Source organism: Ceratotherium simum, chromosome 29, assembly GCF_057802395.1.
Source record: "Ceratotherium simum simum isolate JZ-2026a chromosome 29, ASM5780239v1, whole genome shotgun sequence".
In the NCBI taxonomy this organism is placed as follows: Eukaryota; Metazoa; Chordata; class Mammalia; order Perissodactyla; family Rhinocerotidae; genus Ceratotherium; species Ceratotherium simum.
Window position 1 is genome coordinate 8,876,335 of NC_141928.1, and position 24,796 is coordinate 8,901,130.

At 42.8% G+C, this 24,796-nt stretch overlaps 1 protein-coding gene across 1 annotated transcript in view; it reads right to left on the reverse strand.

The window, feature by feature from the left end:
* Nucleotides 1-24,796, reverse strand: part of STXBP1 (syntaxin binding protein 1) — a 67,853-nt gene that overhangs the window by 32,730 nt on the left and 10,327 nt on the right. The window contains exons 2-3 of the mRNA XM_004423482.3: nt 2,953-3,002; nt 856-937 (exon numbers count right to left, since the gene is read on the reverse strand). Of these exons, the coding sequence (XP_004423539.1) occupies nt 856-937; nt 2,953-3,002 (132 nt within the window). The remainder of the gene's footprint in view (nt 1-855; nt 938-2,952; nt 3,003-24,796) is intronic.

A 24,796-nucleotide genomic window follows, 5' to 3' on the forward strand; every position in this document is an offset into this window, starting at 1 on the left:
GGAAGCACACTGTAAGTACTCTTTTGTACCTTCTTTCACTCAACATCATGTTTATCAGATTCATTCATGTTACCGTGAGTGGTCAGAGTTCATTCATCTTCATTGCTGTATAGTATTCTGCTGTGTGACTACACCACAATTTATTTAACCATTCCACTCTGGATGGACGTTTTGGTCATTTCCAATTTGGGGCTACTATGAACAATGCTCTGTGAACCTTCCTGCATGTGCATCCTGGGCACACACATCTGAGGTGGTCTAGGACACACAGCTAACTGTAGACTTGCTGGCTCATAGGACACACTTACTTTCAACCCTGCTAGACACTGCCAAGTGTTTCTCAAAGGAGCTGTACCAAGTGACCCTCCATCATACAGGAGTTTCCATTTTTCTGCATCCTCTCTGTCATTTGGCATCACCAGAGTTTAAATACTCCAGTCTGGTATGTGCATAGCGGTACCTCACTCTGGTTTTAATTGCATTTCCCTGGCCACTAATGACGGTGGGCAATTTTTCATGTATTTGTCGGCCATTTGCCTTTCTTCCTCTGTTAAGCACCTGTTCAGGTCTTTTGCCCATTTTTTTCTATTGGGTGGCCTGCCTTTTTTTCTTGACTTAACCTTCCTTTTGGTAGCCTTTAACAGGTATTTAATGAGCTCCAGCACTGGATTAGGTGCTAGGGACTCTGCAATGAACAAGAAGCCTTAGGTCTCTCTCAGGAACTTACAGTCTAAGCACCCAAGTTGTTGAAAGAATCTAAAGTCAAGTGAGATAATAATGAATAGGGAGGAGGAAAGCTCGCCACCAAGAGAAGACCTGAGTGTCCCTGAGGGGCGGAGAGAATGCTGTGCTCACTTGTTATCCCCTCGGTCATGATGTCCGTCATCTTACAGCAGGAGGAGAGCATCCTCATGCTCAGCTGATCGACCACCAGCACCTGGAAGGAAAGAGAACAGCGTACAGCCTGGATGGCATCTGCTACGATTCTCTCATCACCTTACTGCGCCAGACTTCGAAAAGAACCCAGAAATGCAGAATATTGAGTTACCGATATTTCCTATGGGCCAGAAGTTTGCTGAAATATATGTTAGCTTTTATCTCCTATGCTCAACCTAACCTTCTACGACTTGGAGCTTGTTCTCATTGACTTAATTTTATAAACTTAAAAAAGTTAAGTTTTAGTTTTCCATGATAAATAATTACTCATAAAAATGCAAAAAAGAAAAGAAAAAAACTCATCTACAGCACCCAGATAGAGAAAACCATATGGGAGAGTATTTCTTCAGGGCACAACCTTTCTCTTAAAAGGAGAGTGAACACCAGTGCCACACATATGGTATGGAAGGTGAGGACTTGGCTGCAGACATCACTAGGATGGACCAGCACTTGCGTCATCTGGAAGTAGACGCTACCTCTGTCCAGACTGGAGGAACAAGAACGTGCCAATCCTGGTCTAAAAGCTTCATACCTGCAATTCTTCAGCTAACCTTCCCCATAACCATCCAGCCGGCGGTGGAGAGAGGAAGCTGGCTAAAGCTTTAGCCTTGCTCAAGCAAGGCTACGTATTTTTCTTCCTCTTTAATGACATGTACCGAGGAAACAGGAGCCAGACAGCATGTGGACAGAAAGCTCTCTGCTGCGGTACAAGGGCCAATTGATTTTCATGTTATGAGGCAGCTTCCTCAAGATTAGTTTAAAATTCATATGTCCACAAACCCATTAACTGATGGGAAGGGTGAGAGAGAAAGACATGCAGACAGACTTCCCACCAGATGGCCTCCCACCCTGGGTGGCGAGGATGGACGTGCTAAAATAGAATCTCACAAGGCCAGGGGTGAGCCTTCCAAATCTGTCCCAGTCAGCCCTGTGCTTCCCAGGCCCAGTGAACTCGAAAATGTGTGTGGGCTCTTGACTGCAGGAAAACGTGGGGGCAACAATGGTCGGTATAAACCCTTCGACAACACCCGGGGAAGTTCAAGTAAGACTGCATGCTCTCCCGGCCAGTTAACGCCCAGCCCCAGACACCCAAGTGACCCCTAAAACGCTGACTTCCTGAGCGGAGGACAGCACGCTTTCCCACAGGAACCAAGACCACAACCAATCTGATTGGCTCAACTACTTGCTTCAGGTACATGATAGTTTCCAGCATTGCTCTCAACGTTACATGAATACACAAGCTTACTTCTTTTGTCTTATGTGGTTACAGACAGATGGGGACAGAGCAGATGAGGGCTTTTCAACCTGTTGTGTGGGCTCCATGGAGATGCTTTAGGGCCAACAAAGAGGCAGGAAGGGTCTCCTCTTTCTCTCCCACAGCAAAGAGGACAATTTCACCTTCTTCTGCTTTACTTAATGGGTTCCAGGTATGATTTTGTTTGAATAAAAGGGTTCCAGGGCCAAAATACCCCACCAGGTGATCTTGAAGATAAGCTTTATGATGGAGATTTCTTTTTTTTTTTTCTTTTTATTGTGAAATTTTTGTTGTACATTTTTGTTTATCAGTCACCATATAAGTGCATCCCTCCACCCCTTGTGCCCACCCCCCACCCCCCTAGCCCCTGGTAACCACCAAACAGTTCTATCTGTCCGTGTGTTGGTTTATCTTCCACATATGAGTGCAATCATGCACTGTCTATCTTTCTCTTTCTGGCTTATTTCCCTTAACATAATACCCTCCAGGTCCATCCATGTCGTTGCAAATGGGATGATTTTGTCTTTCTTTATGGCTGAGTAGTAGTCCATGGTATATATATACCACATCTTCTTTATGATGGAGATTTCTTAACCAGGGTCGTATGAAATGAGGGGCATAGCAGATTCTCTTTTTTTGTACTCCGGACACAGCACTTGTCCTCCTTCCCTGCCTACACGCCTTTCCCCAACTCTACCCCCATTCTTTTTTCTTCCACATGAATTCACCTCTAAGGGCATTAATTGTACACTTCCACTTACCTTCCACTCTCCCTTCTTCTTTACCTTCTTTATCACATCATGCATGATCTCTAAAAAACAGGAGAGAGAAAGGAAGCAAGGAGGGAGGGAAAGAGAGAGAGGGAGAGAAGAAGGAAAATTTAATGCAAAGTCAAGGACTTCCAACACCTGCCTATTAGACTAGGTCATATCCCCCCATAGGCTTTGTTCCCTTTGTCATTCAATTCAACCAATCTGTTTACTGAGCCATGGTCAATCCACCAGCGAGTTCTCTTCTTATTTCCTTAATTTGGCGGTTCTCAAACTTTTTGGTCTCAGGACTCCTTTACACTCTTAAAAATTGAGGACCCTAAAGAGTGTTTGTTTATGTGGGTAAATATCTATCGATATGTACCATAGTAGAAATTTTAAAAGTATTTATTAATTTATTTAAAATAACCAGAAACCCATATGTTAACATAAATAGCATTTTAATGAAACGTAACTATATTTTCCACAAGAAAAGAATTTTTAGTGAGAATATTGGCACTTTTTAAACACATATTTTTGCAACTCTCTTTAATGTCTGGCTTCGTAGAAGATGGCTGATTCTCCCGTCTGCTTCTGCAATCTGCTGCGAATCTGTCGCATCTGGAAAACTCTACTGTGCACTTGAGAGAGAGTAAGAGTGAAAAAGGCAAATAACCCCTTGTCTTATTATAAAGATGGTTTTGACCTCATGGACTCCCAAAAGGTCTCGGGTTTGTGAACCACGGCCTTAAGTAAGTGAGTAAAAGGCTGTGACAACACCTCAGCCACATGAGCCCCCTCAAGCTCCAAACACAGACGTGAAGAGCAGTTGTGATGTCTTTCCAACCCTGAGCACATCTGTGGATGCTCTTATCAAAAATCAGCATTTTGGTAAGCCCCAGTTTCTATAACGCCGTCTACACAGAAGTCTACCCAGACAAGGAGGTTTCATAGGAAATATCACTTTGGCCACTCTTTCTAAATCCAGGTAACACACAGGCCTGGAAGGACTCAAAGGCTAACAGGTGTCATTAGCAAGTGTGTTTCAAACATTTAGGTCATTCTCCAGAGCACAACAGTTCCTAACTCTGCTTCTGACTATGTTCATCTGATGTGTCATAAAAGTGTTCTAAAATTTTCAAGAACATTTTACCTGATTATTAAAAAACACATACTCACTGCAGTAAACTTGAAAAACACAGAAAAGTATAAAATATCATCTATTACTTGTGTACATAAAAAAATCAAAAAGAAAAATCATCTGTAATCCTGCCAACTTGCAATGCATAATTAACATTTTAGTTTATTTCCTACTAGCTTTTTCCATGCACCTTTACATAGTTAAGATCAGCTGTATATAAAATTTTATATTATGCTTTTTTCATTAACAAACTCATTTCCCCATGTTAATAAAAATGCTTCCTAGGATTTTATTTTTTTTGTGAGGAAGATCAGCCCTGAGCTAACATCCATGCTAATCCTCCTCTTTTTGCTGAGGAAGACTGGCTCTGAGCTAACATCTATTGTCAATCCTCCTCCTTTCTTTTTTTCCCCTGAAGCCCCAGTAGGTAGTTGTATGTCACAGGTGCATATCTTTCTAGTTGCTGTATGTGGGACGCGGCCTCAGCATGGCCGGAGAAGTGGCGCATCGGTGCGCACCCGGGATCCGAACCTGGGCCGCCAGTAGCGAAGCGCACGCACCCAACTGCTAAGCCATGGGGCCAGCCCTTCCCAGGATTTTAAATGCCTGCAAAATAGTCTCTAGTTTTGTCAACAATTTTCCCAGTAGCCATTTAGATTATTTCCCATGTTTCAGTGTGGTGAAAAATTGGGAACAAATACATCTAATAATAAGGCAGTGGTTAAGTCAATTAGGTTATATTTGTACAATGGAATACTATGTACCCATTAGAAATAGTGATATGGAAAAATATCTACTCATTCATTTACTCTTTCTTTCAGTAACATTTGTTGGACGACCACTGTTTGTCAGTCATTGGACTAAGCACCAGGAAGGAACACAAGAAGATACGGTGCTGCTCCTGTGGAGCGTACACTCTAGTGAAGGAAGCAGATGCTAAACAAAAAGAGCAATCGCAACTTGTCATAAGTGCTCTGAGGTAAATAAATCCAGGCAATGATAGAAAAAAGCAGGTGTGGACAGCTACCTTCAAGAGGGGATCAGGCAAGGCCTCTCTGAGGAAGTGGACCCGACGAGGAAGACGCCAGCCACTCAAAGGCTGGGAAAGGAGAGGGAGCAGGCACAAAGGCTTGAGGTGAAAAAAGGAAAAAGAGCTTGACATTGTCTCGGAACTGAAGACGCTATAAGCTGAGGTTGGAGGCCAGATCATATGGGGCCTTGATAGGAGTATGATTTTGTCTGAAGGGCACTGGAAAGCCACTGAAGGTAAGGACGTAATCTGATGTGCTATAGAGAAACGAGATTGGATGGGCCAAGAACAGAAGCAGGAAGTAGATCGAGGAGGCTCTTGCAATCGTCCGACCCTGACTGGTGGCAGTGGAGATGGCGAGAAGTGGATGGGTTTGATACACATTTTGGGGTGTGTATCCCAACAGGGCTAGCTGCTGAACTGGATGTGGGGGACAAGAAAAAAAAAAGAAATCTAAGCCTAGGTTTTTGGCTTAAACAAAGAAATCGATGTAGAGACATTTAGAGGGACAGAAAAGATTTAGAGGGAGGAGAACTGATTTGTAGGAAAATACTAAGAGCTCTGTTTTGGTTATTTTAAGATTGTGATGGCTGAAAGACATCCGAGGGGAGATGTTCAGTAGGTAGCTGGTGGTAACTCTGGAGCCTGGAAAAGTGACCTCAGCTGGAGTTAAAAATTGGGGAATTATTAACAAATAGAGGTAGGAGGTAAAGCTGGAGAAAACCCCTAACTCTGACAGGACCAGGGAGATGAAGATGGACACACAGTCTCCACTGACCTCGACAAGCATTTCTGTGAAACAAGAAGGGTGACGCCAGACTAAAACGGGTGATGAGGAAGAGACAGACTGTCTAGACAACTCTTTCAAGAAGTACTATAAAAGGTAGCAGAGAACAAGTATGAAAGCTAGACAGAGTAGGCAGAGATGTGAAATCAAGGAAGGTTTTTTAAAGATGTGAGACATTAGAGCATTTTTTGTGATACTGGCAATAAACCAAAAGAGAGGAGGAGACTGATGATGCAGGAGAGGGGGTGGATAATTCAAAGACGGAGGCCCCTGAGGAGGAGGAAGAGGTGGGGTCTGAGACACAAGAGAGCCTGACCTGGGGTAGGAGGCAGGCACCACGTCACTTCCGGTAGGAAGGAGGGAGGAGACAACTGGTGGGTTCCAAGAGTGGTGGCAGAGGTGAGGGGTATCCTTGTTGGAGACGAGGTCATTGGCTAAGAGTGGAGGGAGTGGTACTGTATACAGAAGGTTTGAAGAAAGAAGGAATTGAGGGCCGGTCCCGTGGCTTAGCAGTTAAGTGCTCGTGCTCCGCTGCTGGCAGCCCGGGTTCGCATCCCGGGCGCGTACTGACGCACCGCTTGTCCGGCCATGCTGAGGCAGCGTCCCACATACAGCAACTAGAAGGACGTGCAACTATGACATACAACTATCTACTGGGGCTTTGGGGAGAAAAAGGGGAAAAAAAGGAGGAGGATTGGCAATAGATGTTAGCTCAGGGCCGGTCCTCCTCAGCAAAAAAAGAGGAGGATTAGCACGGATGTTAGCTCAGGGCTGATCTTCCTCACACACACACAAACAAAAAAAGGCATCGCCTCTAAAAAAGAAAGAAGGTATTGAATATCTTCCCAAAGACTAGGAAAGTGAATTTACTACAGGGATGTCTTAGCATTTCTGGACAGTGCAAAGGACTAACTTGAGGTTCATGCCTGTGAATTTAAGGTGAAACCCGGCAGCTCAGCTGCGTGGGATTTTTTCATTTTTCCAACGATGTTCGGCTGTCCAGCAGCGAGCCAGAAAGGAAAGAAGAGTTGGTTTCAAGTAGGGTTAGAGTTTCCCCAGGTGAGTACAACAGAGGGAGAAAATGTTCAAAATAGATAGCTGAGGGAAAAAAGGCAGCTACAACTATGTTTTTAAAAGCACATATGCAGAGGAAAAATTAGAAAAACTTATACCAGGGGCCGGCCCAGTGGTGTAGTGGTTAAGTTCACGTGCTCCGCTTTGGCAGCCTTGGGTTCGCCGGTTTGGATCCTGCGTGCGGACCTACTCATCGCTCATCAAGCCAGGCTGAGGCGGCGTCCCACATAGAAGAACTAGAAGGACCTACAACTAGGATATACAACTATGTACTGGGGCTTTGAGAAAAAAAAAGAAATAGAGGAAGATTGGTAACAGATGTTAGCTCAGGGCTAATCTTCCTAAAAAAAAAAAAAAATTACTAAAAAAAAGGAAAACTTATACCAAAATGTTCTTTTTGTGCAGAAAAATTACAATTAATCTTTAATTGTTAATTTGTGCCTTCCTATGTCCTCCAAAGCTTTCTGCATTGAATACGTATTATTTATTGTAACAAGAAAAATGCTCTAAAACTAATGTGTCAGTGAACATCTTTGTGCCCAAGGCTTTTCTTTGCACAAATTATCCCTTCAGGAGAGTTTTCTGGGTACGAAATGAGTGGATACAGAGTATAAATGTTCTGGGCTCTTGATAAAATCTGCCAAATTATTTTCTAAAAGCACAATTTGCACCCTCACCAGTACTCTGCATGACTCTCCAAATTAACATACTAACAGATAAAAAATATTTTGAGGTTTGTTTATTTTAATCTTTGCTAATGTGACAGTGGAAAATGGTATATTTCACTGTCTTTATTGGAATTTATTGTATTACTGAGGAGGAATATTTTCCTTTTTTTTTTGCCACTACACAAAATTAATTTAAATTCAAGTCACCTCTTGATAGAGGAAGGCAGAGATATAATCCGAAAATCAAAACAAGCATCCCAAGTTCTAAAGACAGAATCACTGTGGCAGCTTCAACCCTTCCTCCCTCGTTATTCCTGTTCCAAAATTCTCAGAGAGTATACTTGTCGTGGGTATTGTTAACGGCCAATTCTAATCCTGCCCTACATTTTCTAATCCAATACCGAAAAGGAAACAAGGATTAGAGTCCATTTTAGCATTAAGAATCAAGGAGCTTGGGCTGCTTCCTCACAGTAATCACGTTTCATCTCCCTGGTAAGTTCCCTTTGTGTGCAGAGAAACAATAAATCCTTCTGAGGCTGGACCAGCCAGCAGGTCTCCTTTCTGCATACCAAACCACGTGTACCTACAGCCAAACCCTCCGCCACCCACCTAGTCTGTGTAGATGGGACAGAAGAGACAGGGGAGCTTCAACTTCTCATAATGGCGAGGACCACGGCCCTAGTGGACTCTGCTTCCCTCATGGCCAAAGGGGTAAGAAAGTAGGTTCCTCTTCAACCACATCTTCTAAGTCCTGGGTGACTCCCAAACTCAACAAATCCCCCCAAGTCCTGAGAAAAACAGCAGGTGGTCCAAGATCATCTGGAACATCTTCAGATGCACCCAACATACCAACTGGAGTCCCAGGGCACAGGCTCTCAGGAAAGCTGCAGCCCCACCCCTGGTGGAGCCTTGCCCTTACAGCCCTGGCACCCATGACCGCCCTCCGCAGTGACACGTGTCAGGACACCTGTGTCCCGGACACACCAAAACATCTGAGATAACATTAGGTGGGCCGGAAGCTTGGGAGAAATGTGACCATTGCCAAAGTCCTCAAAACCATTGGGGAGTCAAATATTCTACACTCCACCCTGCCCCAAACAGATGCACCAGGAGTCTGGTGCCCCTAGACTGGAAGGAAAAGTGCCTCCATTCTGCTGAGGGATTTAGGGATTCTTAACTCAGGTCACACTGCCCTCCTCTTTTACTAACCCAAAGTACAGAGAATTTCCGAAGTTATTCTGGTTCAATAGTGGCAGTTCTTCTAAAAGACACCCTCTTGAATAAACCCTAGTGGTGTGAGGATATAATGCTAGTTACTCAGGCAAAGGTCACCCCCACGCCTCAGGATTAAGAAAAATGCCACAGAAAGTACTAAAGTTAGACAGACCAGGGAAAATCCAGGTTCAGGCATTTGCTGGCTGTGTGATCTTGGGAAGGTTAAAACGTTTTAAGTTCAGTTTTCTCACCTGCAAGTTTAGAATTATACTATTCTAATGACCTCTTGTGAAGCTTAATGAGATAAAATGTCTAGTATAGTGCACAGCATCCATGAGGCATTCAACACAAGGCACGTACTGTGATGTCACTATAAAAACATCTTATTCACACAGACAAGGAAACAAGAAAATTATCACACATTACATCCACCAATCAAGATTTTTTAATATGATGTAAAAATCCTATTAAAAGGAAATACATATTAAAAATACAGTTTTAACATAATCACAAAAATATTTAGATAGCAAACTATGTGGTTATTACACCAAAAACTTGAAAACTTCTCTGACCTGCAATAAACACGTGAATACATTTTGGAATAATGGCACCAATGTACCAATGTATATAAATCTTAACTGCAAATACAAAATTAAACAGAAGACTCCTCATCCCCTGCTGGGCAGACAGAGAGTGACCTCTGTTTATCTAGAAAGAGATGCATTAATGCTGAAACACAACTAGGAGCCCACAGAAAGTAAAATATATTTAATATCACAACCCAGGCACACAGGACTACATTTTTAATGTGCTTTTACTTAACATTGTTCTGAAAATTCACTTAGACGAGAAAACAAAATGAGGTATAATATTGGTAAGAAAGATGTCGAATATCTGCCTGCAGAAATCACAGAAATCAACAGCAAAGCTATTAGAAACATGAGAACATTTAGTAAGGTGGCAGATACAAAATAAACACATAAAAACCAAAAGGAGTTTGACATGGTAACAATGTCTAGGAAGACAGCTCCGCTGTTGACCAGCATTACTGGGCTGGGACTCGACCTTCTGTCGATTCCACCCACTGCTGGTAGTTCTGCTCTGAAGCAACAAGGAGAATCGTGTTCCTCTTTCCCTGACAGCACTTCAGACATCTGAAGACAGCAAGCAAGTCCTTCTGACTGTCTTGCTCTGGGCTGAAGATTCTTGCTAAACAAATGCATCTTCCCAGGTGGAACAAGTTAATGCTAAACAAGACAGGAGGAAATGGTTCAAATACTTGAAAACAAGCCTTCCAAGTATGCTCAAGCTCCTTCCCTGAGAAATATCCGTTGATACATAAACCATTGGTAACCTAACTACAAACCACTTTAATTTTTTGCCTTTATGTTGTTTTTAATAATACAGAAGTAGCACATTCTTGTTGAAAAATTCAAACAGTAGAGAGATATACAAGTACGAAGTGAAATTTCCCCATTCTTGAGGGGAAACAACCACTACCAGTTTGGGGGCACCCTTACAGATGCTTTTCTGTGCACATACGAATGTGTATGGGAAGGTACGTGCTTACACTCACAGCTCCTTGGCCAAGGCCTGGGGAGGTAAAGTAACTTTCAATGATTCTACTTCTTTGGTGCTTAAGAACTCTTATATTGGAAACATCCTTAGAGATCATCTAAGGCCAGAGTCCAGGTCCCTTGTTTTGGGATTTAGACACTCCCTGCAAAACACAGCCATCTGGAGTGGGCAGGGCCTCTACCTGGTCAGTCCAGAGTGAGCAGAGATGGGTCTCTGGATCCCTGTCCACACGCTCTCCCCATTACATATACTGTCTCTCAGGCACCAGCAAGGACTAGATGCTGAAATTGAACCCAAGAGTCCTTTTCTCTGTTATATCACAGTGATCACCTGGACACAGTAAAGCAAAGTGATTCAGATTCAAATCCCTGCTCCTCCTCTTACTAGCTCTGACTTTGGGCAAGTTATTAAATCTCTCTGTGTCACAATTTCCCTAGCTGGAGAATGGGAATGACCACACACGCCTCGTCGAGTTATTGTGAGGATTAAATGAGGCAATGTGTGTAAAGCCCTTACTTCAGTGCTTAGAATGGTACTTAAATTAACACTGTTGGCTATCACCATCACCATCATCATCTGTTTTAAATGGCATTTTACCTTCCTAATGAGGAAGAATCCAATGATTTCCAATTGGTTTCTTATTGCTCCTCCACGGAGTTTAGGATATGTCTCCTGTTTTCCAGTTTATCTGCATACAACCTCTTTCATCCACTCAACAACCATGGTTTATTGAACACATGCTATGTGCCAGACAACCCTCCAGGCACTGGAAAGACCACGATGAACAAGCTAAATAAGACTCCTGCTCTTAAGATGCTTACACCTGACGTGGAAGAGAGAAAGCCAATAAACCAAGGAAATAAGGTCATTCTAGGGGCCGGCCCCGTGGCTTAGCGGTTAAGTGCGCATGCTCCGCTACTGGCAGCCCCGGGTTTGGATCCCAGGCGCGCACCGAGGCACCACTTCTCCGGCTATGCTGAGGCCGCATCCCACATACAGCAACTAGAAGGATGTGCAGCTATGACATACAACTATCTACTGGGGCTTTGGGGAAAAAAAGGAGGAGGATTGGCAATAGATGTTAGCTCAGAGCCGGTCTTCCTCAGCAAAAAGAGGAGGATTAGCATGGATGTTAGCTCAGGGCTCATCTTCCTCACCAAAAAAAAAAAAAAGATCGTTCTAGGGAGAAAGTGCTCAAAGGAAATTTATAAAGTTAATGAGCTGGAGTGTGATGGGAGTTTGGGAGAAGGTCCTCTGAGGAGGTGGTGAGGAGGAACCAACACTGTGAAGATCCGGGGGTAAGAGTTTTCCAGGCATAGGAAGAGCAGGTACAAAATCCCCAAGTCAGGATCAAGGATGGGATAGTCTAGAAACAGAGAGAAAGCAAGTATGGGGAGACTGAGCGAGCTTGGTGAGGGAGAGAATGGTTCATGATGTGCTCAGAGAGGCTGCTTCAGTGTCTCACTTGGTCTTTAAAGCAGTAACTACTCACTGAAGACTCCACAAGTCACTCTCTGTATTCTGCTCCTTGAACACTAAGCCTCATTCATTCACCTTCACACATGACAACTCCCTCCCGCTCCCTGCACCCTCACTCCCGCCCTGTCTCTGGCATCTGGCATAAAATAATGATTTAGCAAATGCCTGCAGAATGAATGAACCCTCTGAGTGGCATAAGTGAGCAGTGCTTGTTGGGAGGGAAATGAGCAGCTCTGTTCATGGTGCACCTCACGGCTGAGTAACGTGATTCCACCCAGTGGCTCTCTGCAACCACCCACACATCCCCTTCCGGCCGCCACTCTCCTGATACCCCCAAGATTCAGAACTCCCAGTTCAAAGGTCACTGCCTAAAATAAAGTCTCAGAGGCTCTTTCACAGGGACTCCTGAGGAGAGAGATCTCTTTATTCTTGAGGAACACGACAGGTAACCTATGGCTACTCTGGCCAAAGCTTGCAAGCCAGAAGGATCTAGAAATGTTCTTCCCTTAACTCTCCTCACTCAAATTCAGTGAGGAATGTGGTATCATATGGATGTGTAGATACAAATGCTCATATCCAAAGTTTCTGCCATCTTAGCATTTCTCTATATACTAATTTTTAACCAGTGTCTGATTGAAAGGTCACAACCTTAGCCAAAATACTTTTAAACACTCATATTAAAGAAAAAACTCAACCAATAATTCAGTCTCAATAAGACAAAAGTGCCCACAATAGCAGCAGCATCTAATATTTATTGAAGACTTACTATATGGAATACATTGTCCTATACATTTTATATGTATCACCTCATTTAAAGCTCACAGTGACCCTCAGAGATTAAGTATTATAATCACTGCCATTTTACAAAGGAGGAGACTGAGCCCCCGAGAAGTGAGGTATCTATCAATTGCACAATAAAATGCACATAGCCACGTAAAGCCTATGGAGGACACAAAAAAAGTATACTTCAATTTCTTGACCTCAAGGAACTTACAGTCCAGTTGGGGAAATGAGACATTATACCTGAAGTATAAGATAAAAGTCAATAGAACCCTTATGCACTGCTAGCAGGAATGTAAAATGATGCAGCTGCTTTGGAAAACAGTCCGGCAGTTCTTCTAACAGCTAAACATAGAGTTACCATATGATTCAGCAATTCCACTCCTAGGTACATACCCAAGAGAAATGAAAACACAGGTCTACAGAAAAACTCATACACAAATGTTCACAGCAGCATTATTCATAATAGCCAAAAAGTGGAAACAATCCAAATGTCCATCAACTGATGAATGGATAAATAACTGTGGTATATCCAGACAATGGAATATTACTCAGCCATAAAAAAGGAATGAAGTACTGATACGTGCTACAACATGGATGAATCTTTAAAACATGCTAAGTCAAAGAAGCCAGTCACAATGGACCAAATATTCTTTGATTCCATTTATATGATATGTCCAGACAGGCAAATCCATAGAGACAGAAAGTACATTAGTAGTTGCCTAGGGTGTGGGGATGGGGGAGCTGGGAGTGATGTCTAAGGAGTATGGAGTTTTTTTAGGGTAATGAAAGTGTTCTAAAATTGACAGTGATGATGGATGTACAATTCTGTGAATATACTAAAAGCGACTGAACTGTACACTTTAAATGGGTGAATTTAAATGGTATGCAAATTATATCTGGAGAAAGTTGTTTTTTTAAAAAATCATCAGATGGACCTGGAGGGTATTATGTTAAGCAAAATAAGCCAGACAGAGAAAGACAAACACAGCATGATTTCACTCATAAGTGGAAGATAACATACAGACAGAACCGTTTGGTGGTTACCAGGGGCAAAGGGGGTGGGGGGTGGGCACAAGGGGTGAAGGGATGCATTTATATGGTGACTGACAAACAATAATGTACAACAAAAATTTCACAATAAAGAAAAAAAGTCATCAGAGAATTTTAGATGAAAATTTCAAACTCAAAAACAAATGCAGTTTTGCTTAATACGGAACAGTTCCTTAGCATCTTCATCTGAAGACAGGTACCCTGGCTTATCCCTATAAAATGTCAGTTATCTAAAATTATAATTTACTATAATTTTGTATCTAAATTGTACTTTGTGGAAGTGAGAGAGACCAAAACAGAGACCACAAATTGTCAGCCACAGGGCAAGAACAGGGTACCCCTCCCAATAACTGTAGAATGACAATTGCTTAATCTGAGAATGTTCCTGTTTAGGTTTGCTTTTGAGTGGTGGGAAGTGGGAGAGAAGGGAGGGGCCGATTGTCTGGAGTGGTCACAAGCTTTAGAATGTGTAGAGATGGGTGAAGAATGACCAGATTACACTGCCCTTGTAAGCACACCCGCAGATTGCATAAGACTCAAATGTCTAGTGTTATAACATCCAGAACTTGGGCTGCTGCCAATATCTGAGAGGCGTGCACGATGATAAATAAATGCCTGATATCCGAAAAATCAAGTCCTAACCTCAGACCCACAAAGATGCCAGACAGAGTTACAGAAATGATTATGCACTTTCTCTTTCACAGGAAATCCTCATTTTCAATCTTATTTTCCCCACTGTTTCATAAGTTTTAGAGCCAAAAGGTTAAGGAGCTAGAAAGTCTCTAAGCAAAGCCTCACAGACCTTGGAACTTAGATTAATAGAAAGGAAATCTTAAACTGGGGACAAAAAGATTAGGAATAGGAGTTCCCAGAGTACTGTAGCTGCAGCCTCCTCACGTCGGTGCAAAGGAGAGCTATTTTCTTCTTCCTAAGGTTGCCTAAACCAGCTTGTTCCTTGGATAAAAGGAGCTGTGAAGTTAGCAAATATAGACAAATAGAAAAATCAGTAAAAAAGTGGAAACCAAAACAATTTATATCTTCTTAAAGTCAATAGCTTATAGTAGTAAATACTATTTAGCTATATTAATATTTTGAAACAAAAAGACTAAACAAAGACAAAAAAATAGTGCAATGCAATTAATCTTCAGACAGCACTAATATTATTTCATAAGCATTGTTGAATAAGACATTTTTAAAAGAAAGGACTCAAGAACAAGGACCATTTTATATAAGAGAGTGACAAGCATGCAGTTATTTGGGAAACATTTTACATTTTTACACTACATTCGCTAAAGAAAGAAACAAACAAACACACACTGCCCTACACATTACCGACAGCAGCAGACCTCAGCTGTTCATGTCCCACTTGGTCTGCCAGCCTGTATCTGTTTCTCTGGAAAAAGCTTTTCCTCCTCCTGGTACAGACTTTCTGATGACTGTAGTAATTCCTCCTTGAACTGTGGGGACCAAGAATAGGTCTCTATTTGATCTTGGCAGGAACCCAAGATGTGACCAGTATCTTAAATTGGTAGATGCAGCATTTAATGGCTCCAAATCACATTTCTTGACTTACATGGGAGTTTCCCTAAGGACTAAAGAAAAAACACTCTGGAAAGAGTGGAAAGAATGTTTCATATAATTCCAGAAACCCAGAGCAGACAGGGGACATAAAGATCATTTAGCCCAGTGGTTCTCAATGGGGAGTGACTTTGCCCCTCAGGGGACATTCAGCAATGTCTGGAGACATCTTTGATTGTCAAGATTGGAGGGTGCTACGGGCATCTACTGGGGAGAGGCCAGGGATGCTGCTAAACATTCTACAATACACAGGCTCATACCCCAAATGTCAATAGTGCTGAGGTTGAGAAACTCTGATCTAGTCTATTTTATAAAGAAACTGAACATGAGAGAGATCAAGTGACTTGTTTATGATAGTGGTGGTAGGAATCACCTTATCTTCAAGTCCAAGACTCTGACCAGCGCAATCTGTTCTGCTCTAAGATTTAACCTGCTTCAGGTCTTTGGGTCTGAGATATTAAAAAATGTTTAGTCTCGGGGCCAGCCCAGTGGCATAGTAGTTAAGTTCGCGCGCTCCGCTTCGGCAGCCCAAGGTTTGCAGGTTCGGATCCCAGGCGCAGACATATGTACCGCTTATCAAGCCATGCTGTGGCAGGCATCCCACATATAAAATAGAGGAAGATGGGCATAGATGTTAGCTCAGGACCACTCTTCCTCAGCAAAAAGAGGAGGATTGGCAACAGCTGTTAGCTCAGGGCTAATATTCCTCTCCAAAAAAAAAAAAAATGTTTAGTCTCACACAGCATGACTAGGCCACAGGCTCAAGCCCCCTCTGGAACCTTCAATACAGCCATTCTAGAGGTGTCAAGCTGACATAAAAGCCCCAGGGAAGCTTCCAGAAGGCAGGAAATGTCCCCCAACACACACACACACACACACACACACACACACACACACACACACACAGGTCCAATTCCAGGAGGGCTACACTTCCTTTTCCCAAATCCATGTAACTGGTTACCAGGAAAAGGAAACATCCTGTTGAGGTTTGGGCTCAGGATCAAGCACAGGAAGAAGGTGGGGCTCAAAAAAGAGAAGAAACATTGAAAATCCAAAAGAAATGGCTGAGTTTGCACTAACTTTCACTGAGTATGCAGCGTAGGTGGTTTTCTCAAGTCTGTCTTCCATATTCTTTAAAGATTTTATTTTATTTAATTTTTCCCCCCAAAGCCCCAGTAGATAGTTGCATGTCATAGCTGCACATCCTTCTAGTTGCTGTATGTGGGACCCGGCCTCAGGATAGACGGAGAAGTGGTGCCTCGATGCGCACCCGGGATCCGAACCCAGGCCACCAGCATTGCAGCGCACGCACTTAACCACCAAGCCACAGGGCCGGCCCTTCCATATTCTTTAGAAAAGATTCTGCTTCTCATGTTTTAAAATTGGTTTATTAGTTCTACAATCCTATTATTGCTTGTTTTCTATTTCCTTGGCCTGGCTAGCCCATTTTCCACTTCATTCTGTTATTTCACATTACCTCACATTTGAGCTCTTGGCTCATCATTTTGTTTGAGAGTGATTTGAAGTGTTTTCTCTGTACCATCTTCTTCCAGGATAAATTCTTTACCTGAGCCTTTACACCATGTTTCTGACATTTTTCCTTATCAAACTTCTACAAAGTTCCTGTGTAGATGTTTTTTGCTTTTCTGTTTAGATCACCTAGATCAGATGCAATTCTCTCTGGCCATCTATTTGTATCAAAATGTGTAGGTGGACTCTCTTTGTCCCCTTCCCATTTACCCAGGCATTATCTGAATACTGCTCTCAGAATATGAAATGGTTGTGTATTGGGATAACGGTCTTTGTCCAGCCTTCAGCTAGGGCATGAGCAGGTGGTGGTTTATCTCTCCAAACTGTATAATTTAATAAAAAGTTCTATGCCAAATACCACTCCACTGAGGATGTATATTGAGGTCTGGGAGGTGATACCCAACATCAGAAGAAATGACCTTAGGCTTCACTTGATTTCCTGCCTCAGAGTGAGCTAATGAGCTAATTCAGAATGAAATTCCTACATTTGGGGTGTCCCAAATATTTTTTTAACCTATCTTTGTTTAGTCAGGCTTTTGTTAGCTGCCCAGACAATTAGCCCCAGAACGCTAGGAGATCGTTTTCATTCTCCTCTCACAGCAAGAAAGAAAAAAAACTGGCCAAAAGAACCAGTCATTTTGCTTTGTTAAGAAACTAGGGTGTGGTGGTCCCCAGCCTCTGGCTAGTGGCCACTCCCCTCCTTCCTTCCTGGAGTGCAGTTCTTATGAATGATAAAGTCTTATTTTTAAATTCTCGGTCTGTGGTCTTATTTTCTATAACAGATGTGTGATAACTCACTTAGCAAGCCTAAGAAAGCTGAATCCATCTGAAGTGGAATCCTAAACCAGCAGTAAGGGACACTGAAAACCAACCAAATGTACACAGAAGAATCCTCAACAGTTTCAAGAACTGGTAGCACCAGGTACCTCTGGAACTCAGAAGAACGGGAGGGGGGATAAGGCATGTTGATAGAAAGGTATTTGAGAAGCAGTTACATCCTAGGGCGCTTCTACCACTACCCATCACTGGGTGACTGACCTTCTCCCAACATGGCAGAACACCGATAGTTTGCTCTTCAGAGAGTGTAGAGGGTCCCTGGACTGGGGGACTCAACATACAGCTCAGAGCGTGAGTCTAATAATGAAAAGAGAGGGACTATCTGACCATATGTACAGAGTGTTGAGAACTACCTTCCATAACCCTGGCCCTCTTCATCCACTCAGCTCCCAGAATTCGGGCAGCAAGACCTTTATCTCCCAGGCCAGAGACAAAAAGAGACCTCTTTGCGGAATCTGAGCCCAAGAAAAAAAATCTAAAGACACTGACACTGGGGACTCCCCCAAAAGACAGCCCACTCCATCAGGCCCATCCACAAGGTCAGAGCTCCCAATCAGCATTTATGTCTCTCATTCTTCATCATAAGCAGACAAGGAACATCCAAGGAAAGTTTGCTACACATCCAAGGAAAGTTCCTACATGGAAAATAGAGACTAAAACAAACAAAACAACAGCAACAAAACCTGGAGGAAACAGACTATGAAGAGATTTAAAACATGTTTTTTTAAAAACAGAGATACACAGAAGAGACCACACCCATCAAACAAGAATAGGCAGCTATAAAAAAGAAAATTAAAAAGAACTATTGGAAATGTTTAAAGAACATTTAAATAAATAGAGAAATGTTTAAAGAACAGTAGAAATTTAAAATTAAATAGAAAAGCTAGAAGATAAACTTGAGGCTGGCCCCGTGGCTTAGCAGTTAAGTGCGCGTGCTCCGCTCCTGGCTGCCCGGGTTCAGATCCCGGGCACGCACCGATGCACCACTTCTCCGGCCAGGCTGAGGCCGCTTCCCACATACAGCAACTAGAAGGATGTGCAAATATGATGTACAACTATCTACTGGGGCTTTGGGGGGAAAAAATAAAAGGAGGAGGATTGGTAATAGATGTTAGCTCAGAGTCCGTCTTCCTCAGCAAAAAGAGGAGGATTGCATGGATGTTAGCTCAGGGCTGATCTTCCTCACAAAAAAAAAAAAAGAGAAGATAAACTTGAGGACATCTCCCAGAAAACAGAGCAAAAAGCCAAAGAGATTGATAATTGAAAAGATAAGAAAACTAGAGGACCAGTCTAAGAGATTCAGCATCTGAGTAGGAATTCCATAAAGAGAAAACTCAGGAGAGAAAACCATTAATGAAATTATTTAAGAAATGTTCCCAGAAGTAAACGGCATAAGTTGCCAGACTGAATGTCTAGCACAGGGGTCACCAAACTATGGCCATGGGCCAAATTCAGCCTGCAGCCTGTTTTTGTACAGACCCTAAGCTAAGAGTGGTTTTTATACTTTTAAAGGAGTGGCAGAAAGAAAAGAAGAATATGTGACACAGACCATATGTGGTACAAAACCTCAAGTATTTATTATGTGGCCCTTTATAGAAAAAGTTTCCTGACTCTGGTCTAGCACAATGGGTAAGAACAGACAAACACCAAGGCCAGTCACTAGGAAGTCCAGAAAACTGAGGACAGAGTGAAAGTTTCAGGGAGGAAGATATGGGACATATACAAAGGATCAAGAATCAAATGGCTTCAAACTTCTCAAAGACAACACTGGAAACAAGACGACAGTGGAGCAAGGTCTTCAAAATTCTGAAGGAAAATAATTTCCAATGTAGAAGTCTACACCCCTCCAAACCATCAATCAAGTATGAGGGTAAAAGAGATATTTTCAGACATGCAAGTTCTCAATAAGATTACTTCCCTTTTCCCAGAAGCTCCTGGGAGACGAGCTCCACCTAAACACGAGAGAGTAAACCAACAAGAAAGGATGACATGAAATACAGGAGACAGGACGATTCCAAACAAGAAGGGTGAAAATCTCCAGGAGGACAGTGAGTGGAAGTACAGGGTAACGGCAGTGCCCTAGAGAGAAGACAACTAGTCTCTGCAGCAGTGTGGCTTTATATTTACCCACACTGGCAGCATTTCCAGGGCTCTTCATCCTGTTGTTTTGAGCCTGGTTTCCCTGTGGTATCATTTCCTGTAGTGCGGGTCTACTGGTGATGAATTCTTTCAACTTTCTTTTTTTTTAAATGTCTGAAAGGTTTATTGTGCTTTATTACTGCAGGATATATTCTCTGGGTATAGAATTCTAGGTTAATGCTTTGTATCTTTCAGTCCTTTAAAGATATTGCTCTACTGCCTTCTAGCTTACATTGTTTCCGGCAAGAAATCTGCTGCCATCTTTCTCTCTGTTCTGTGCATAGTGGCTTTTCTCTCTGGCTAATTAAAATTTTTTCTTTTAGGGCAGGCCCTGTGGCTTAGCGGTTAAGTGCGTGCACTCCGCTGCTGGCGGCCCAGGGTTTGGATCCCGGGCATGCACCGATGCACCACTCCTCCGGCCATGCTGAGACCGCGTCCCACATAGAGCAACTAGAAGGATGTGCAGCTATGACATATAACTATCTACTGGGGCTTTGGGGGAAAATAAATAAATAAAATTAAAATTTTTTCTTTTTATCACTACTTTGAAGCAATTTGGTTATGATGAGCCTTGGTGTATATTTCTTAATGTTACTTATGTTTGGGGTTCATTGAACTTCTTGAATCTAGGAATTTATAGTTTTCATCAAATTTGGAAAATGTTGAGCTAATATTTCTTCAAATATTGTTTTTGAATCCCCTCATTATTCTCCCCTTCAGGGTCTACAATTATATATATTAAATTCCTTGAAGTTGTCCCACAGCTCTTTGATGCTTTCTTAGGTTTTTTCCCTGTCTTTTTTTCTGTGTTTTGTTTTGGATTGTTTCTATTGCTATGTCTTCAAGTTCACTAATTTTTTCTTCTGCAGTGTCTAACCCCTAACACTAACTCTTTAGTAAAAAGTACTTACATAGAGAATAAAAACAAAGATGGCAAGTTAATTTAACAATTGTTAAATCTAGGTAGAATGTAGGTGGGTGATTATTATACTACTTTTTCAACTTTTCAGTATGTTTAAAATTTTTCTTAGTAAGAGATTAGGGGCAGGGAAAGAAGGAATATTACCACTCTATGAGAAACTGACTGAATCATTCAGTCTCAGTCAAAAAAGGTTATTATTCCAACTTGAATTTCAAAGTTCTTTAAAGGATAAATAGGAGAGGGAGAGAGAAGAAGGAGGAGGAGAGGGAGGCAGGGGGAAAAGAGAGAGAGAAGGACCCCAATACATAATCAAAACAGTAAAGTTCAAGGTAAGTGAAGTTCAACCCACCCTAAGATTATCTGAGGGAAAGCAAACTGGTAATCTCTCAGTGGCCACATGACTGGCTCATCTTAAAATCCCAGAGAAGCACTTTTACCCAAAACTGATGAGGTGTGTAGACTGAGTAATTTTTAAGGGGTCTGCCTCACAGTAGTCTACTGTTGAAAGCTAACAGTGTGAAATTAACACAGAGTGGAGGGAGACTCTTGCTCAGCTCCAATGTTTTATTTTCCTCAAATCCCTAGCAACTGGTACCAACATCAGTGTGCCCAGAGATCAGGGAAAGGCCTCTCTCCTTCCTCTCTTGGCTATACCATTGCTCAAGAAGATGGGAAAAGAAACTATGAGAGAAGAGGATCAACGGGGCTTGTTTCACCCAGTCACTCCCACTATGGGGTCTCTGAAAAACATCTAAGCCTAAAAGTTCTTCCTTTTTCCCCCCTCAGCTGCCAAACAGAAGCAACTTTGTTCCTACTGCCATTAAAGAAAGTTCATGAGGACCATCTGTGACTGGATTAGAATCAATTGGAAAGTCCTGAGCTATATCTAAGCACAGTATATGCGGCCTTTCTGCCCTCACTATTGTAACACTCCTGACAGCTTATACTTGTCATTGTGAATCTATGCTGGCATGGAACATGAAAATAATATTATCTGTCCCCAGTAGCCACAGAGAAGGAAAAAAATCTGCCAACAGCCGTTATTCATCCAACAGCCTAGTACAATCTGACCCCCTGCTCTGGGTGAGAGTCTGGACTAGATGCTTCTTTTTTGTGTGTGTTAGGAAGATCAGCCCTAAGCTAACATCCGTTGCCAATCCTCCTCTTTTTGTTGAAGACCAGCCCTGGGCTAACATCTATGCCCATCTTCCTCTACTTTATATGGGATGCCATGACAGCATGGCTTGACAAGCGGTGTGTTGGTACACACCGGGGATCCGAACCCCGGGCCGCCGCAGCGGAGCACCAGCACTAACTGCTACACCACCGGGCCGGCCCCTGGACTAGATGCTTCTAAGATCCCTCCCAGAACCAAGATTCTACAATGTGATGGCCTCTTGACACAGCATAAAACCCAAATCCTCAGAGCTTTGCATCTTGACTGACTACAACCATTTCCCCATTTCCTCCTCAAAACAATCCTGAACAATGAAGCTCATACGGGCAAGGACTGACTTTAAGACACAGGGGAAACACCACAGAGAGAAAAACTGAAAAGCTTCCAGTGGCCAAGCTTCCGGAGAGTGGAAGCTCATTCCTACATGAGGGATCCCAGTTGCAGGCTCAAGCTTGCTTTGGGTCTATTTGAGGGTGGGCCCTGGGGGTCACAAAATTGTAGACACTGCTCTGCCAGATTCACATTCCCATCTCTGACTCTCCAGCCTGCAAGCTACTCTTGCTATGCCCAGCCTGTAAGTGTCAGCGTCCCTCACAGGTGAACCCAGGCCCTGCTCTCACCCTACACCCTCTCCTGTGTGATCTGACCCACACCCACGCCTTCAATGACCTGGTGACGCCCCAACCCAGTCTCCAGCCCAGACCTTCAGCCTGTCTACCCACTGCCTATTAGCCATCCCCCCTTAGACAGTCCATAGGCACGTGAAACACGATGCCTACGAAAGCGAATCTTTCCCAGCAAACCTCTTTCTTCTCCTTTTTTCATATTTTTAGTGAATGGCATGACCTTCCAATTGGCTGCCCAGGCCAGAAAACTGGGAATCTTTCCCAACTCTTTCTCCTCATCCTCCACATCCAATCAATCACCATGCCCTGACGCTTCCACCTGCAACGACTCCTGCAAGTCGATCTTCTCTCCACTCGCTGTCACTTCTCCATCCCTGGCAGATCCCCATTCTCATCACCATTATCTCCAGTCTGAACCACCACAATAGCTTCCTAACTGAACCCTCCACTCTCAGTCTCACTCCCTCCCATCCATTCCCCACACAGCAACCAGAGATTTTTCTAAACTAAATTCTAACCACATCTCTCGGTGAATTAAAACCTTCAGTGGCATCCCACTGCTCCTGGAATAAAGATAAAAGTCCTTCACAAGGATAGGAAAACCCCCAAGCACCTCTCCAACTTCTCTCTGCACACTGTCTTGCCTCCAGCTCTAGCCAGGCTGAACCTTTCTCATTTTGTTGCCAAGCCTGGACATTCCTCTACTTGACTTACCCTCCCCCAGGCCCCATCAACAGCAGCCTTCTCTGGCTATCCTCCTCACCCTCCAGGTCCCCCTCAGCCTCCCTCACTCCCCAGGCCTTGTTGGGGGCTCTGCCATATGCTCTAACATCATCACACCATATTGTCCCTCTCGGGGCACTTACCCCGAGGTATTACCACTGTCTGTCTGAAACCCACAGGACCAGGTCTACTTAAGCAGTATTATACCTGCTGCCCTTAACACAGCTTTTGGCACATGGGAGAGACTGCATAGATATTGGCTGAATGAATAAAACATTTGGTCCCAGAACCCTCCGAGGCATGCTGAAATGGAAACAAGCTGTAACACACGGTCCTAGGTTTCTCTGACATCTCAGAAGTCCTCCAAACAGGAGTGACTGCTGGAGACTGATTCAAATCTGTATCTTCACAGCTGGGCTCCAAGGATTTTTTTTAAAAATGTGTTTGTTTTTTTCTACTTTTCTTCATCTCTCTCTAAATATTTTTGCTCCCACAATAAAATAGGCTTTCCTAGCGTGATAAACACTTAATATCTCATTCACTTCCTACAAGGTCAGCTCCTAGGCCAAACAATTAGTAAACATTTAAAGTGAAATATCAGTGACATACAAGAAACAGAAAGACAGACATATAGAAATCTGCCCTCTGAGAGCCTGCAGTTTGAGTCATCAGTAGTTACTCTTGCTTTGGAGCCCCAGAGACATATATTAAGATCAGATCAGTGTAGATCAGAAGCAAATTGCTTTGTTTTAAGCAATGCAAACTTTTCCAAAGGGCATCAGAGTGGGTCACAGCTGGCTGTTGTCTAGTGATTTCCAGATCATGTGTCTGTCAAAGGTATGAGTAGTTCATTTCCTTGACTCTTCTAATGACTTATTCAGTGACCTTGAGCAGATAAACTAATTTCTGTAATTATATCTGTAAAATAATAATAACCCCTTATAGTGACTCTTCATTGTTTTTCAAGCACTTTTTTTTTGTATATCATTTAATGTGAGCCTTAAAAGAATTCTGTAATGCTGGTATTAGAATTCCCAATTTAAAAAGAGGTTAAATAACATGTCTAGGTCACCCAGCCACCCAGTGTTAGAACTGGGACTGTCAGCTGGATGTTCTGACTTCTAGTCCAGAACTTTTTCCACTACCCAACACTGCTCCTCTCTGATTAAAAAAATTTTGTTTTAATTAAAAAAAAAAAAGCCTGCATAAAAAAGTAAGTAAAACTCATACTGGCTGAAATTAAACTGAAGTTGTGGCTACTTCACCCTACCTTTAGCTCTAGCAACAGCCCTGCAGAGGCCACTGAGTAAAGCAATCCAATAAGAGGATGGAGCTGGGGATTCGCCAAGCACTTCTCATAAGTGAGCCGAGCCACAGGACTGGGGTTCAAAATTTATGGCTGCTGAGTTGCCAGTAAATCTAAAATTTGGCCTGACTACTCCACTAAAGAAAAGATACTTCATTAGCTGCCAAACACCTGTTTATCTAAGAGGTGCTGTGTGCCAAAAAAACCCAGAGA